This window comes from Myotis davidii, unplaced genomic scaffold (genome assembly GCF_000327345.1).
Source record: "Myotis davidii unplaced genomic scaffold, ASM32734v1 scaffold726, whole genome shotgun sequence".
In the NCBI taxonomy this organism is placed as follows: Eukaryota; Metazoa; Chordata; class Mammalia; order Chiroptera; family Vespertilionidae; genus Myotis; species Myotis davidii.
In genome coordinates this window covers 1,610,810-1,627,385 of record NW_006297808.1, presented here as the reverse complement: position 1 = coordinate 1,627,385, position 16,576 = coordinate 1,610,810, and the positions used below count along the sequence as shown (strand labels likewise).

The 16,576-nt window shown below is 57.8% G+C and overlaps 2 protein-coding genes across 6 annotated transcripts in view; both read right to left on the bottom strand.

Moving 5' to 3' along the window:
• Window positions 1–1,190: 1,190 nt before the first annotated feature.
• On the bottom strand, window positions 1,191–6,394 carry LOC102766682 (uroplakin-3b). 2 transcript variants are annotated; one of them, XM_006773388.2, is made up of 6 exons: window positions 6,165–6,391; window positions 5,856–6,005; window positions 5,343–5,571; window positions 4,002–4,081; window positions 3,122–3,251; window positions 1,191–2,641 (listed from the first exon to the last, which is right to left on the bottom strand). In XM_006773388.2, the coding sequence occupies exons 1-6, from the start codon at window positions 6,247–6,249 to the stop codon at window positions 2,482–2,484; spliced, it is 834 nt and encodes a 277-aa protein (XP_006773451.1). In that variant the 5' UTR covers window positions 6,250–6,391; the 3' UTR covers window positions 1,191–2,481. The 2 variants fall into 2 exon arrangements, with proteins under 2 accessions (XP_006773451.1, XP_015425759.1); XM_015570273.1 differs by lacking the exon at window positions 5,856–6,005 and having other exon boundaries at window positions 6,165–6,394.
• A 3,278-nt stretch (window positions 6,395–9,672) lies between these two features.
• The window catches only part of DTX2 (deltex 2, E3 ubiquitin ligase), a 38,519-nt gene continuing 31,615 nt past the window's right edge, over window positions 9,673–16,576 (bottom strand). For 3 of the 4 annotated variants that reach the window (XM_006773389.2, XM_006773392.2, XM_006773390.2), the window contains 5 exons: window positions 14,959–15,032; window positions 13,498–13,656; window positions 12,685–12,846; window positions 11,389–11,478; window positions 9,673–10,270 (listed from right to left, as the gene is read on the bottom strand). In XM_006773389.2, the coding sequence (XP_006773452.1) occupies window positions 10,043–10,270; window positions 11,389–11,478; window positions 12,685–12,846; window positions 13,498–13,656; window positions 14,959–15,032 (713 nt within the window). In that variant the 3' untranslated portion in view covers window positions 9,673–10,042. The remainder of the gene's footprint in view (window positions 10,271–11,388; window positions 11,479–12,684; window positions 12,847–13,497; window positions 13,657–14,958; window positions 15,033–16,576) is intronic. The other variant, XM_006773391.2, reaches the window with a different exon arrangement.

Genomic DNA, 16,576 nt, shown 5'->3' with positions numbered 1-16,576 from the left:
AGCCGCCTGCCTGGTTGCTGGCCCAATCCCCAGTAGGGGACATGCAGGAGGCAGCCAATTGATGATTCTCTCTCATCATTTATGTTTCTATCTCTCTCTCTCCTTCTCCCTTCCCTCTCTGAAATCAATAAAAAATAAAATAAAACATAAAAGAAGACTCAGCTCAGAAATCACCACCAGGAGCCCCGTGACCCTCGGGTGGGGTCAGCGGCCTCCCCTGGGCTGTCCAGCTCGTCACAGTCTTCTCCCGTGTGTTGCAATGTCTGTTTGGAGCCTGTCTCTCTGCTCAAGCCCCCGGCAGCCAGATGGGGTGAGAGCGGCTCCTCAGAGGGCGGGTGGGGGCTGTTCAGGAAGGAGGGGCGTCCTAGGCATGCTCAGCCTGTCACGGGCTGTGCCTGGGACCAGCGCAGACGCTGGCACTGGGAACAAGCCGCAAGCGACCCCGGGACTTGGAAGAGCCCGGAGCATGTCCCCTGGCCAATCCCCCTGCCCGAAGGGTTTGCTCATGGTCTCACTCAGCAAACACCAGCAGACTCTCCCCTCCCCACCGCGCCCTCCTGGCAGGCCCCAAGCTGGGCATCGGGGGCCTCAGGAGCCTCCTCATCTGGAGTTGGAACCAGGTCTGGACAGGACAGTGTGAGATAGACTCTGCCAGGGGCAGCTGGTGAGGGGGAGGTGGGGGCATTTGAACCCTCCTCCAATTCCAGGTCAGGAGGGACCTGGGCTTCAAAGTAGTAGAATTTCAAAGGAGGCTGCCCAAAGGGGCTGGCTCCCAGGAGCAGATGCTACCCAGGACACGGGGCCTGAGCTCCTGGCTGCATCTGACTGCTCTGTCTGCGCCTGGAGGGGGTAGCGTGGCTGGTGGGGTGCAGGCAGGATAGGGTGCAGGCAGGAGAGGGAAAGACCACCTGGAGCCAAGAGTGCATGGGTTTTGAAAGCAAAGCCTCCCCTGAAGTGCCTGCCACAGAAATGGCTTAGCAGCTGGTTCCTGGCCCTGCAACTAAGGGTGGGTTTTCCTGGGCCTGTCAGGACATGGGGGCACCCCAAAGCACAGTTAGGTCTAGCGATCAAGGGGACAGGCTCAGGGCAGCCCTGGGCTGGTGGCAGTGGGGCTGGACAGAGCACGGCCAGGCTGGACCCCAGGCATACATGCTCCTCTTCTGAAATCAGCACAGGCACCACGCAGCTGAGAAAGCCAGACAGCATTTATTCACCTCGAAAGAGAGGGCACCTGTGCCCGCAGGCCCCCGCAGGGGGTCGCAGTCAGTCTAGGGGGTCCGGTGGCAGTGGACAGAGCACAACGGGCAAGTCACTGAGCCCCAGTTTCTCCATCGAGGGCTGTGTGGATTGGAAAGCGCGCAGTGGGTCCTCAAGCGGGAGCGTGGCTGCTCATCCCTCTAGCTCGGTGGAGATGGGGCCTGGAGCCCTGACCTCCAGAGAGCCTGCTGAGGCTCCAGGCCGGAGCCCTCCGCCCAACAGAGCCCTACCGGTCTGTGAATGGGAATGAGCCTGCGGGGCTGTGCGGCAACAGCTGCGGTGCACTGGCGCCCTCGTGTGGCCATGGCGGGTACCACCAGGTTTGTGGGCCAATGGACGCAGGGGTGGCGGGCGGGTAATGAAGCCTGTCCACCAGCGAGGGCTGGTCATGGAACCCAAAGAACCAATGGGGTGATTGTCTGGGGGAGTGTGAGCCCCAGGGTATGTGACAATCTGCGGGCGTGACCGCCTCCCAACAGTAACAGGTCACACCTGGGCATGAGGTCATCTGAGGTCCGGAGCAATGAGTGAGCTCCCCAAGATTTGCCTGAGGCCCCCAGTCTAACACTGTGCATGACATGCAGCAGGCACTCAACAATGTTTGCGGAGTGAGCGTGCGTAGAGCAGTGTGTGAGCCCTCTGTGTGTGCAAGGGGGTTGGAAGTGGTGGCCCAAATCAGTGGCCGGATGGTCATACATGCACCTACGCCCCGTCTGACCTTCTAGCCACCCCCAGGAAGGGCCTGTGCCCAGGGACAATGAAGGGGTCTCTGGAGACTTCACTGCATCCCCAGACACTGGCAGGTGGGACAGACAGAGGGACAGGGAGGCTCAGGCCTCACAGCCTCAGTGATGGGTTCAGTTCAGCTCCCTGCACAGGACAGACCAAGGCCTCTTCCTGGGGCCTGGCAGCTTCCAGTCAGGGGGGCCTTGGCACAGTACCTCCAGCCTCAACTCGCAAGAGGAAGGGATGGAGGTGGGGGGCTGGGTACCCAGCTTGACCATAGCCTTCGCCCAACTCCCCTGCATACAACTTCAGTTGCCTGGAGAGAAGGGGGAGGGCGGGGGGCAGAATGGGACCGCATTCCAGTAGCTAGTGGTGGGATTTCAGGGAGGGGGAGTGTGATGGGTGGGCCATGTGGGTGAAAGGGCTGAGAAGGAGCACTGTACCCTGGTCTCCCCCTCACCCCCGCCCAGTGCCCCAGCCCCAGGCACGCAGGCCAGGCTAGGGACTGAGGCTGGGGAGGGGGTCCAGGCCAGGCTCGCAGCCCACAGGCAGGGTGGCCACTTCACTGGGCGGGATGTGGTGGGTCATGTAGCGCTTGCCCATGAAGGAGCCAATCCGAAGCTGCTCAGGGACCTCCTCAGGCCACCACAGGCTGGAGCTGGACAGGGAGAGGAGGAGCAGCGGTGTCACTGCCGGGTGAGGCTGGCTGCCACTTCAGGGCCTCCTCCCCACTCCCACATCCCTCCTCCTGCCGCCTCTGATCTCCCTGCCCTCCCTTCTAGAACAAGCTGGAGGCCTGCCTCCTCCAGGTGGCCACTCTGCTTACCCCAGTGTCAGTTCACTGAGAAACCAAGGCCCAGGAGGACAAGGGCCAAAGCAAAGGACACATTGATGGACAGAGGCAGAGCCAGGTGGCCCCTTCTCTGAACCTGTGGTTAGAAGAGCTGCTGGACCACCTCTCTGACCGCCCAGGGAGAGACTCAGGTGGGAATTCTCTGCACAGCCCTTCCAGGGAGACTTCCCAGCTCAAAACCACAGGGACAGGGAGGTTTTCCAGGCTCAGGTGGGCAGGGAGTGTCAGAACCCCTCAGGGGAAGGGTTCCAGGTGGGAAGGGGCCCTGAGAGTGTCACCACTCACAAGCGCACAGTGGAGGCAGCCAGGAAGGCCAGGAGCAGGAGGCCGGCCAGAGAAGAGAGGATGGAGGTGATAACGATCATGTCGCCACTCCGCCGCCCTGGCCACGTGTCGATGGAGCCCGGAGACTTCCCTGCACACACAGCGATGCTCAGAGGCTGCCCTCGGACCCCAGGGCAGTCGCCCTCACCCATGCTCATAGCAAGGCTGGGCTCTCTCCTCCACAGACATCTGTCCATCTCAGAGGGCATCTGTGCCCGTAGCCTGGACCACCCATCGCTCCAGCCTCCACCCTAGCCTCACCTTCTAGGCTGTTCCCACCAATGTGCCCGCCCCTGGCACACCCAGCAGCGGCAGACCTGAAGACTGACCGCGTGGCTGCCCTGCTCCCTGGAGCCTGGCATACAACAAGCGCCCGCCCCATCCCCAGCTCCTGCAGCCCATCTCCCAGGCATCGCCCACACCGGACATCTGGTCTTCACACAAGCCGTGTCCTCGGCCTGGTGACTCATGCTGGCTTCCTGGGGCCCTGCTGAGGGAAGCCTCCCAGAACCCGTGGCCCTGAAGGACTGCCCTCCTCGCTTTGGCCCTTCTTCTCACCCAGCAATGCTGGGCCCGGGCTGGCTCCCATAGGAGGGGAAGGCTGCTGCTGCCCATGACTGAGCTGGGGCCTGGGCACCCAAGAGTGGCAAACATGTGGGGCTGGACAGAGCCGGTGCCCCACCCCCAGCACCCGTGTCTGTGTGGAGGGTTCGCCGGATTTGAACACTGCCACCGGGCACCCAGACCCCCGGCAGCGGGGAGTGGAGGGGGCAGCTGAGCACGACCATTTCACCGAGTGTAAGGGACAGACTGGAGCCAGGACACCCCCTCCCCAGCGTACCTTGGTGGAGAGTGATGGGGCCGGACCACCTGGTCTCGGCCTGGGGTGAGCCCCCAGCGTCCATCAGGAGGAACTTCACCCTGGGGAGAGGGGGTGGGGGAAGGCTCAGAGCCCTAGGCCGGGCGCCCAACACAGCCGGACTCAAGGCAGCTCTTCTGGGCCAGGCTGTGAGCCTTGGCTCTGCAGGGGGTACGGGCTGGGGCTATAGGCCTCCCAGGGGAGAACGGCTGGCTTATGGAGTCTCTGAAGCCATGGAAGGCCCCCCAATAGGGGCAAGCACCCCAGATAAAGGCCTAGAGAGGGAGGGGTGTGTTGAGAGTGCACGTAGAGTCCAGGATCACAGAGAAGGCAGCTGGCACTGAGGGCACCAAGGCCGTGCGGAGGAGGTCGTGCCTTTGAGGGGCTGGGGAACTCGGGAGGTTTCTAAGCATCAAGAGGCTTGGGCAGCCCAGCCAGTGTGGCTCAGTGGTTGAGTGTCAGCCTATGAACCAGGAGGTCATGGTTTGATTCCCAGTTAGGGTACATGCCCAGGTTTCAGGCTCAGTCCCCAGTAGGGGGTGTGCAGGAGGCAGCCTATCAGTGATTCTCATCATTGATGTTTCTAGCCTTCTCTCCCTCTCCCTTCCTCTCTCTGAAATCAATAAAAACATATTTTTAAAAAGAGACTCAGACAGGCTGGCACTGAGGGAAGCTGGCTCTGGTGGCTGCTAGGAAGTGGGCCTGGGTGGGGGAGGTGGACCTGGCAGGGCTGGTGAGAGGGCAGAGGGAGGCGGATGGAGATGCTGGCCCAGCCCACCACACATCACCTTCCCTGCCCCCCTACGAACGGTTCTCCCAGTTGGACTTGGCCTCCCGGAGGACACCTGGCCTCATCCTGCGCCCGGGGAGCCCACGTCTGGACACCTGCTTTGCTACCCCGGCTCTGACCTGACCTCAGCAAGCCCCTGGGCGCTTTGTGCCTCTCTTCCTTTGCTTCCCCACCTCATGCCCACTGACTGGTCTGAACTCGGGCCTGTGCTTACTTTACCACCAGATCTACCCAGGGGAGAAACAGCAGGCCCATGAGTGCAGCCCTGCCACCCCACCCCACCCCACCAGCTCTGGTGCTACCTCCTCCCCCTGGGCCCACCCGGAAGCTGGAATTCTGCCGGCCACCCAGCTGCTCTCCCCCAACCCTCCCACCCCAAACCCTGAGGAAGAAGCCAAGGCTTTTGAATAGAAAGGGCCTGCGAGGCCTGCAGCCAGGATGGGGCCTGGGGAAAGGCTAGGGAGGGCAGCCCTGGTCCCTGAAACCTCTCCTCTCCCAGGCCCCCATCCCAGGCTCCAGGCAGAGAGACCCACCTGTACGGTCCGGGGCCAGGGAGGGGGGTGTTGCAGTAGGATGGCTGGTGGAGGTCAGCCAGGCAGTCAGGGTCGTTGCCCACCCGCAGCACGGGGATGTCACCCACGGGATCCTCGCAGGGCAGCTGGTCCAGGGACAGGGGCAGCGTCATGTAGTGGCCGTCGGTCAGCAGCTGTGGGAAAGCGGGGATCTCAGCCAGGGTCTTGGGGTTCTGGAAGTCCCTGGAGGCTGTGGAAGGAGGGACAGACCGATGGGGCTGGTAAGAGGGTGAAGCCAGGCCTTCCTTGCCACAATCCCCGGCTGGGTCCAAGGCCTGCAGCCCTGGCCCTTCAGCACCCAGAGGGCCCCTGTGACACAAAGCAGGGCTTGTCACCCTCTCAGAGGCCCCTCTCCACAAAGCCCAGCTCCCAATCCACACCCAGCTGTGGAACGTCACAGTGGGTGGCTCCCAGATCCGCAGCTTTCCTCAGCCCCACCGCTCACCCCAGGCCCACACCTGCACTGGGACGCACCGTTGCTAAAGGCCACCACCAGCCAGACCGTGTCAGCAGCCCTGGCATGACCGTCCAGCACACAGCGCGGTTGCTCCAGGGAGAATGTGGTGGCCGTCACCTTCCCTTCCAGGTCCCCGGGTGTGATCTGCGGCGTGTAGGGGATCAGCTCTGTGGCCATGGAGAGAGGAGTGAGGGTCCCGGGGCCCCCTGCCCTGGGGCTGCCTCTCCCAGTTAGAGGATGTGGGCTCCCAGGGTCCAATCACACCAGCAGGTGCCCCAGCCCCTTGGGTCTGGGCAGGTGCACCCAATCCCTGGACCCCCACTCACCAAGGCTCGTGCAGGGCTGGGGCCAGACCAGCGCCACCAAGAGGCACAGCAGCCGTGAGTGAGGCTGCCTCTGGGGGAGCACCATGACAGCCACCTTCTACTACAGCCACAGCCTGGGGCTGGGCTGGCTGCCTCCTGCCGCGCCCCTCCCCCAACCCCTGGGCCTGGAGAAGCTGGTTAGTCAGGCTGCCAGGCTGGCCAAGGGCTGGAAAGACCTGAAAATATGAATGCACCCAGCCCCTCCCCTCAGCCCAGTCCCCCACAGGGAGCGGCCTGGGCAGGGCACTAGTGTGGGGCAGGCCAGGGCTGAGGGAAAGGCCACTGGAGCTCAGAGCCCCATGTCTGCATTTAGGCCCCACCCAGCCTCCCAACCCTGGGGAGGAGGACCAATCTCTGGAGCCTTGGGCTCAGGGCCACATGCCTGAGATTCCTGCACCCCAGGTGCCAGGAGACAACCTCTGGCCTTCCATCCCCACCCAGGAGCAAGCCTGGGGCAGCTCCAACCTGTCCAGCTCCAACCCCATCACAGCCCGCCTGGCCCTGCAGCCATCTTGTGCCGCGCCCTCCCTCCTGGGGCCACATCCTCCCTGGTTCTTCAGTTCCCTTGTCCAAGGGAAGAACTTAGAGAAAGGTGTGTAGAGCCTCCGACAGCTGACAAGCCCCCCACTTACATTATTCCCTTTGGTTCTCACTACATACATGGGTGGGGCAAAAGTAGGTTTACAGTTGTTCATCAATAGTTAATACAAGAATAAACTGCTTTGCTCACTCACAACTGTAAATATATAAACCATATATATTTTTTACTAAGATATAATCCATCCTATATAATAAATAGGTAATATGCAAATTGACCCCCATTCCACCATGCCATCACAAGATGGCTGCGCCCACAGCGAAGGCAGCGTTCTTGTAATGAGCCTTAAGGAGCAATCAGCATGGACTGTGCCCCTGGCCCAGCGGGGCTTGAAGGGTGACTTCAGGCCACATCCCCTGCCCGCCGGGGTTTGATGGGGGACCTCAGGCTGCGCCTCCCACCCCAGTGCTGGGCCGGGGGACCTAAGGCTGCACCCCCTGCCCGGCGGGGCTTGATGGGGGTGGTGCTGGCTGGGTCTGGACCTCGCCCAATGGGGGTGGGGCCGGCCGGGTCTGGGTCTCGTGCAATTTCAAGGTGCACGCAGGTGGGCAGGGACTTGACTCTGGGTCCTGCAGTGTGCCCCAGACTCTGACAGGAGGAAGATTTTCATATACATTTTACCAATTTTCACTCATCTCTGACACTTCTATTATAAAGAAAGGGCATATAGCAATATTAAAATATTTCCTCTAATTAATTCCCCTTTAATGTGCATGAATTTTGTGTACTGGGCGGCTAGTATATTATAAAATTCACCCTTTTAAAGTGCACAGCTAACTGGTTTTTAGTATATTAACAAGGTTGTGCAACCAACACTAATTCCAGAAATTTTTCATTTCAAGAAGAAACACAGTGCCCATAAAAAGTCACCCCCGCTCCCTCCCCTCGGGGAACCACTCCCACTTTCTGCCTGGATTTGCCTATTCCGGACATTTCACACAATGAAATCATACAGGATGCGGCCTGTCATGTCTGGCTTTCACTTGGTATCATGTTTTCAAGGTTCATCCATGCTGCCATAGGTCAGTCCTTCATTTTTACGGCTAAGGCTCATTCCACGGGATGGACAGACCACATTTAGTTTAGCCATTCACCAGCTGAGCAGGGGGGTTTCCCCGCCTTTTGGCTGTTATGAATAACGCTGCTAGGAACACTCGTGAACACGCTTTGGTTTGGACATGTTTTCAGGGCGCGGATGTGACCCTGGGAGTGGGTGGCTGCGTCATGGCAGCCACTTTCTGAGGACCTGCCCCACCGTTCGCCAAAGCGGCTGCACTTCACATCCACCAGCAGCGAAGGGCTCCGGTTTCTCCACGTCCTCAAAACATTTGCTGTTTTCCCTTTTCTTTGTAATAACCATTCTCACTGGGCAGGACATGGTATCACTTTGTGGTTTTGTTTCCCTGATGACACTGAACATTTTTCATGTGCCTGTCAGCCATCTGCATATCTTCTTCAGAGAAAAGTCCTTTTTTTTTTTTTTGAAAAAAAGGGTATTTTTCTTCTTGTTGAGTTCCTTATACAGTCTGGGTACTAGACCCTCATCAGGTAGATGATTTGCAAACATGTTCTTTCTCCCTTTCGGATTCTCATTATACTTTAATGGTGGGAGTCAAGAGGGCAGCAGCATGCAGGTGCCCACCCAGCTCCCGAGCCCTGTGAGCCTGTGGAGTGGGTCTCACTGTGGAACCAAACAGGTTGGGGGGCAGCCAGGCCTCCCTGCCCTCCCTAGGACCAGCTCCCCATTAGGCTCGTGGGCAGTGCCCAGGGCCCACAATACATTCAGGGGCCAGGAAAAGTCCTAGTTTCTTTTAAAATCAGAAGGGAACAAAATAAACTTCTAAATGGAAGAAAATCCTCAAACATATTTTCATCTTTATATCAACACATCATAAAACAGAATTTAACTTTTCTTCTGTTTTTAAACACATTTTTATTGATTTCAGAGAGAAAGGGAGAGGGAGAGAGAGAAACATCAATGATGACAGAGAATCATTGATTGGCTGCCTCCTGCACGGCCCACACTGGGGATCGAGCCCACAATCCAGGCATGTGCTCTGACTGGGAATAGGTTCAAGGTTGATGCTCAACCATTGAGCCTCGCCAGTCAGGCACAATTTTTCTTCTTCTTTTAATCCTTACCCAAGGATACGGTTTTATTGATTTTAGAGGGAGAAACCCACAACCTAGGTATGTCCCCCAACCGGGAATCGAACCCACAAGATTTTGGTGTATAGGACGACACTCCACCTGGCCAAGGCTAACATTTTTCTTATAAAGGAAGGATCCACAAAGGCAAAATTGGCCCTGGCCCAAGTGCGGCTGTGTGCGCCTCCAGGCTCAGGCCACAAGCACTCCACCCCACCCCAGCCCCGGCAGAGACCGAGTCTGAGAGTATGTGATCCTCTTTCTGAGCGGGTTCAGAAGGATTATGACTTTGAGGATGATGTCAGACCAATCCTGTCCTGGATTCCAGCTCTGGCTCTACCACTAGCTGGGACCTTGGGCCAGTCACTATATCCTTGAACCTCAGTTTCACCATCTGTAAAATGGAGGCAGCAGCACCTGCCTCCTATGAGCAGTGTGCTCCCCAGAACTTGGGGAAGTAATAGGATGGTGGGCTCAGAGTTGCTGGACTCCACAGTGCAAGGACCAGAGTGGGGGATGGGGAAGCAGCACAGGTCAGTGCATGGGCTCTCTGGCTCACTGCAGCCTGTTCCTTCATTTAGGAAATGGGAGTTGAATGGGCAGCCCATAGGTCCTTTCCAGCAGGACACGTGTGTGCAGGCCTTCATACATCTCGTACACACATGCACACGTGTGCACATATAAACACACATCCTCTCCACTGACAAATGCACTAGGGCCTGCTGACTTTGGCTATTGGACATTTATTGCAAACAGAACATCTGAGGTATGAGAAGCTGACCCAGACCCATGCCTGCCCCTGGCTAGGGGGGGGGCAGTCTCTCCTCAGCCCATGCCAGGCCCCCAGCACTGAGGTAGCAGCATCTTAAGCCCCCACAAGTACAACTCCCCAGGCTTGCGGATTCCCATGCAAATCTAGGCCTGGAGGGGAAGAGGAAGGAGGAAAGGCAAACAGGAGAGGCCCCAGCTTCGGTGGAAAATGCCCACCCCCCCAGTAAACATGCCAGCTCCTGCCGAAAGCACCTTCCTGCCGGCCCATCTCAAGAGCAGCCCAGCCGGCAGTGGGGATGGGCGGCTGGCTGCCAGCTGGTGGTCACTGCTGCTCCAGGCAGTCCTCAGTCACTCCCTGGGCAGCCAGCTCAGTCAGCACATTCTGCAGGTAGTTGGGGTCGGGGTAGCCATGGCCTGTCACGTTGTGGTCCATCTCTGTCTTGTGATGGATCTCGTTCCACACTACCGTGTCCGTCTCGCCTGTGGTGCTGGACGTCCCCACTGTGAAGATAAGTCGCCTCTTCCAGGCCACCTTCAGCAGCTCTAGGACCTGCCCCAGGAGGAGGAGGAAGAGAAGGAAGAGGAAGTGAGGGGGAAGGAAGGGTGAATAAGCACTGGCCTTCACAGGTTTTTCCACCCTGGGGAAGAGTTTGCCAGGAGACAAGGTGGGAGCACCCACTGCCCTCCCCTAAGTTGCCCCAGTAGTAAGGATGAGGTCAGCAGCACCAGCCACCCGCCAATGTCAGCTGTGGGCTGTGTCCGTGCTGCACGCTAGGACCTCGGCTCGTTCAACACGTGCCATTAACCACCAGCAGGGCCCCTGGGAGCTGGGCCCTTTCTCCTCTCCATTCTGTTCTGTTGCCACCTTAAGTGGTGTCATCCACAGTCCCAGATGAAATCCCATCTGTGGAGGTCCCCAGCTTTTAGTGCTAACCCTGACCCCTCTGGAATGCCAGCTGCTGTTCTGACAGTCCAATGGACCTCACACTGAGCACGTCCATGACTCAAGTCTTGGCCCTCCCACCTCAGACAGTGCTGCCATTGGCTCATCCCCTGACACCTGATTAGTCCCTACTTCCAAGTACATCCCAGATGAGCTTCCTTCTGTCCCTCCTCATCGAATCCAGGCTCCCTGCTCTCTCCCGTTCCTGCTGCTCTCCACACGCAGCCACCTGGAGTCCATCCTCTCACAGCAGCAGAGACAGCTTTCTCACACCTAAAATCTGCAGCTTCTACAGCTCTGCTGACACACCCTCACCTCACGGCAGCATGCAGTGCTTAGACTAAAGCCCCAGTCCCACAGGCCAGCAACCACCTTCGCTCCTTGTGCACCTCACTCCCCCTCACCCACTTGGTCCTCCTTCAGGCTCTTCACATCTTCCCAGCCTGTTCCCATCTCAAAGCTGTCACACTAGCTGTTCTGTCTCCCACAGGCAAGGAAAGTCCTACCCCGGGTGTCGGTGCAGCAGCACAACCTGGCCCACTAGGCTGCTCGAAGACAGTCTCTCCTCCCCACGCCCCAGGAAAGTACGGCCCGGTATTCCCGGCACCCTGAGGATGCCCAGCCCACAGCAGGGTTCCTGGGAAGGGAGTGGCCTTGCATTGGACCAGCACTTGGCACAGGCCTGCCAGCAGGCAGCCCTTCCCAAGGGTGGCATGGGGCTTTACCTTGCGGCCCTGGGCATTGTCGGGAAGGTAGCACTGGCGGGGAAACCCTCTGGCAGTAAACGGCTTCCCGGGGTTGGGGTGCTCAGGGCCCTGCAGGAGGAACACAGACAAGGGAGTGGGGGTGCTCCGAGAGGGGCTCACCCACTAGAGCTGCACAAAACATGCAAGGCCCAGCCTCGCCCCTTTACCCTCCTGGCTGGGGCTGTTCCTAAGCTCAAGTGGCCAAATAAATGGCCGCTTCTCTCAAATCCTGCCCCTAGAAGACCCAACGTGAACATGGCTGCCCTCCCTGAATGCATGCTACTCCGCCTGGCACCAGACACTCCTAACTTCTTCTATTTCCCCGATGAGAACAGAACCCCTCAGAGGCTGGACGGAGGCTCCTACTTCCTTCGGCAATCCTCCAGGCACGGGGCTCTCTGGACTGGACAGCGCGTCTGCCAGTCTTCAGGACACCCTCACTCCAGCACAGAGGCCCCTCCAGTCTTCACTCTAGAGGTGGCTGGAGCAGGGCCCTGAGACAGTGGCCGTGGTCTGCACAGGAGTGTGGTCTGCACAGCCCTTGCTCCTGTCCTCTGACACACAGTGACGCGTCACATATAGCAACGAGTTTCCCTCTGGCCTATGGCTCCAACCCTGTCTAGAATGCTTTAAAATGTCACTCTCAGCCAAGGAGAAGTAGTAGAAGGCAACCAGGGAAGAGCACACGATTAAACAAAATAGAGGGATGGCCCCCTCGGTCTCCTGGTCCCCACTGCCCTGCATCTTTCCAAACTGCCCCGGGGTTGGCTCTGAGACCAACCCTGGCCCACAGGAGGAGGCCCGAGGGGCCAGTGCTCCTACCCGGGTCTCACGGGGACCCTGCAGCCTTCTGCTGGGATCTTTGTCTTGTTTCTGACGTCGAGACTCAGCCCTGCCACTCCCAACCCAGCCTCATCTGGCTACTGAGCCGGTCTCTCCATCAGTCTTCACTGCTGGCACCTCCCCGTCCCGTCCTGGGGCCCCATGAGGGTCCTCAACGCAAGTGCTCTTCCTGCTTATACACTTGACCTTCTGCCAAGTACAGATCCAGCTAAGACGTCGCTGCCTCCAGGAAGCCTTCCCTATCTCAGGAAGGAGCTGAGGGCCATCTTTGCTTCCTAAGAGCTTGCTGTAACCCCCTGGACTAGTGCCTCCTGGTTCCTGGAGGCCTGAACTTGGCAACCTGGACATCCCCACAGTGACAGGGGACAGACTGCTGGGAGAGGGCTGATTCCAGGCAGATCCCAGGAGGCTCCTCTTGGCCCGGGCCCTTACCTGAATGCCGTGAGGAATGTTGTAAACTATGAGTATTGTCCCGCAGTCCTCATGGCCAGGGAGGGACACCTGGAAGCTGAACACCTCCATCTTCCCCCGAGGCTGGGTCCCAGTTTTCTCTCCGTAGATGGTTTTGCAGGAAGGACACTGTAAACTTCCATCCTGAGACAAGGCAGAACGCCACACACTGAGCTGGAGGCCCCGGGGGGGCACCCAGGCACAGCCACCCACCATCTAGATGAGAAGGAGGCTGCAGGGGGGCAGGTCGCTGACATCACACATCAGGTCTGGGCAGGTGGCCCAACTCCCAGGCAGCCTCCTCACACAGAAACTTGATTCCAACAGCTTCCTTAGAAAGACAAGTTTTGTACCAGAAACTCGTTATATAATTTTCATTAAAGGAGACTGGCATCAGGTAGAAAAATCAGGTTGATGAACAAAAGTCCCCAGTCTATTCACATTTCAAGTCAAGCAAGAAACCTGTGACTGATCAACTGTTGGGGCTGGCACCCTGCTGGTACAGGATACACAGGGATACTGTGGAGAAAGGCCAAGCCACGCCTGAAGGTCTGCCTCATGTCTCAGTTCCCTCCGTCCTCCCAACCTCTGTCCATTCTGGCTAAACGCCACTGAAGGAAGAGCAGCCAGACATCACCCGCCACCTCCAGCCCCCAACCCCATCCTGTTGCAGGGAAGGGGCTGCCTCTGAGCACACCCCAGGTCCTTCACAAGGCAGCTACAGTCACCTGCTCAGATGCAGCATGACCGGGACAGGTCACCCCTGGCCCCCACCCTGGGTCAGCATGTAGGCACCTTATTTCCATTGCAGTACATGGCCAGCAGGCAGAGCAGATGGAAGGCATGGCTACACTGGGTGAGGCGGCCTACAGCCACTGGTCCAATGGTCATGCTGTTGGTCACGTCACTGTACCCAGACACCATGGACAGTTTCTCCATACAGATGATGCAGTCCTGGAGGGGGACCAACACAGGGAACGTTCGCCAAAAGAGACACTGCACCCAGAGGCGAGACTTGTAGGAAAAGGCTTTCATCTGCTGACCTGCCAGAGTTACAGTCAAAGTCAATTCAACAGTCATTTGTTCCAGAGGCTGGGAACAGATGAGTCACTGGGATCTGTGCCCTCAGGGGCTTACCATAGTAGGAGAAAGGACAGGCAGCACTGAGCCAGGGGCCAGTGCAGGAACAGAAGCAAAGCCAACACAGCAGCAGGAACAGCCAGATAGAGGAGAAGAAAACAGGAGAGGCCCTCCAAGCTGGGTTTACAAGGAAAAGGGGAACTTGTTGGATGGGTAAGAGCGGGAATGGATGTTCTGGCTACAGGGGAGAGAACGATCTGAGGCATGAACCAGCGTATAGTCTGGGAGGGGTGGTAGCACCTATAGGGGGCAGGGTGAACAAGGTGTAGATGAGACAAGACAGGTGAGGATCAGGTCCTAGAAACTTCTGATCATGCTCAGGAGTCGGGGCTTTGTCTTATATATCAGGCCTTGTGGAGGGGTTTTCAGCAGGTTTTTAGCACAAAGGCAAAAAGAAAGAAAAATTAGTGCTGTGAAGTGGGAACAGAGAGGACTGGAGGGAGGATGGGAGACACAAGAATGCCTTTCAGGCTTCTGTCTAAACCTTTACCGACCATACATTTCTCACGTACTCAACTTGCAGGAGAAACAGGCCAGCGCAGAGTCCTCGGTTCTGGACCGGAAGGACTGACATGTAGCCCACCTCCTCCAGATTCTCAGGACTCTCCATCAAATCAGAGACAAGTGGCACTCATGGCCCCTCAATGTGGCTCAGCAGAGAGAGAGGTTCGGATCCTACTGACGCTTTCACAGGGTCTGGCAGGCCCTGTTAATTACAGGAACCCTGACCTGCTCTCCCACAGCCAAGGGGTAGGACTGCTATCTGGACGAGGCCACTTCCCTTGTCCACCAGCGTCAGCCTCGGGGAGTGGGGCAGGCTCTCCCATTCCTTTCTCCAGGACTCCCAACCCCAGCATGGCACAGGACTACACAGCCCGGTACAGCAAGCGAGGAGCTTTGCTCAGGATCACACTTGTTTGTGACAAAGCTAAGATTGAAATCTAAGTTTCAAAAGCTACAGCCGCCTCATCTTGGGAGATTAACCCCAAGTGCCCAGAGCATGGTGCAGGCATCGGAGGTGCCCTTCTAGCACAGACCAGGTTGGCGGCCTTCTTGTCTGGAGCTGCCCCTTGTTTCCAAACAAAACTACAAGCAGCCTGCCTCCTGTGCACCTACCTCATCTGGGGCTGTCTTCAGCTCTTCAGTATAGTTTCTGATCACCTGCTCGGGCTCTGGCTTTGGAGTCCCTCCTAGGAGAGAAGAGAACATCAGCTCTGTCCCAAGAAGTAAGAACTGGAGATGCTGAAACCACAGAGAAAGGAGGACAAGGGAGAAGTCCAAGCTGCCAGGAGGGTTAGGAGGGCTGAGAGGAACATCAGCATGCAAGAGGGGAGACCTGGAGTCAGGCGCACAACACTCTGCTTGGCTGAGCCCTCTCCAGGCCCACGCACTGGGAGCCCAGCCCCAGGAGCCCCGGAGGCAGAGGAAGAGGAGCAGAGACAGCAGCTGGTCACAGCCCTCAGGCCCCTGTGCACATTCGGTCAGGAAACCAGACCCAGGCTCCTTGGAGGACGTGCGGAAAAGTCAAACAGCAGTTTTTAGAACAAATTATTCTGGAGCGTGTGCTGGCAGTGTTATTTCACTCCAGTTTCATTATTCTTGTAATAAAGTCTCGGTAAAAGAAGTTATGAGGCTAGTGTGTAGCGGGTGCCTACCCCATGTGAGCGTCTGTGTGTACGCGGACTGCAGACGACGGCCACACTGACACTGTCACAATAAGCTGCCAAGTTTTCTCGAGTCTGTCCCCGGACTGTGGAATCTTAGTGACACACCTACTCGGTTCCTAAGGCGAGTGATCTGGGAAGCAGCCAAGATATGCAGCAGGAAGGGTGTCCTGGCCGCCTGCTCCTCTCAAAACCTCCCATTCCTCTGTGTACATGTGCAAGAGGCTGAGAGGGGAGCCCTGCACCCACACAACCACTGACCCCGTACCAACAGGCCTCACCCAAGGACAAGAGGGAGTCCATACAGCCGGGCGGGCTTGTCCAGACAGACAGCGGCAGAACCAGAGAGAACGGTAGCAAAGCCTGTGCGAGAGCAGAGAGGAGGGGCCAGGGAGACCAGGGCAACTTGGGAACACAGTTCTGCAGGGCTCCTCATCCTGCCTCAAGGTCACTGGGGAGCTCCTAGCCTCCAATACCAAAGGGCTGTGGCTTGAACTCAAGCTCATGGCCATCAGTTTGTAGCTGCAAAGACTTACAAGCCTGAGGCTTCAAACGCTGAGCTCCCTCTAGACCAGAGGCCAGGTGACAGTTGTGAGGGGAGCAGATAGGCTGGGGTCAGGCAATGTCTGGCTCTTGTGCTGGGACCAAATCATGCTGCCTGAGTCTCAGTTACCTTGCCTGAACAGTGGAGACCTAATACCGACCAAAGCTGACAACTACAAAGGCATTAGCTGTTATTACCTGAAAGGCAGCTGCAGGCAAAAGAATACCGTACTCTACACGCCCCCACACACATACCAATAAGGTCCCTCTCCTCCCATACATACCCATACATGCACAGACACTCACAAACTTCGAGGACCTGACTCTGGTGAGAAAGCCAGGCCAAAGCACAATGACCACCAACACTGGGTGGCTGTCCTGGAATCGGAGACTATTCAGATTTGTGGGAGGAGCCGCTCAGAAAAACCTGGTGGCTACAGGCCAGGCTCCAGATGAGCTGAGGAGCCCATCCACCGGGACAAGTCACTGGCCCACTTCTGGCGAGGCGCAGCTCGGCATCCCACCCC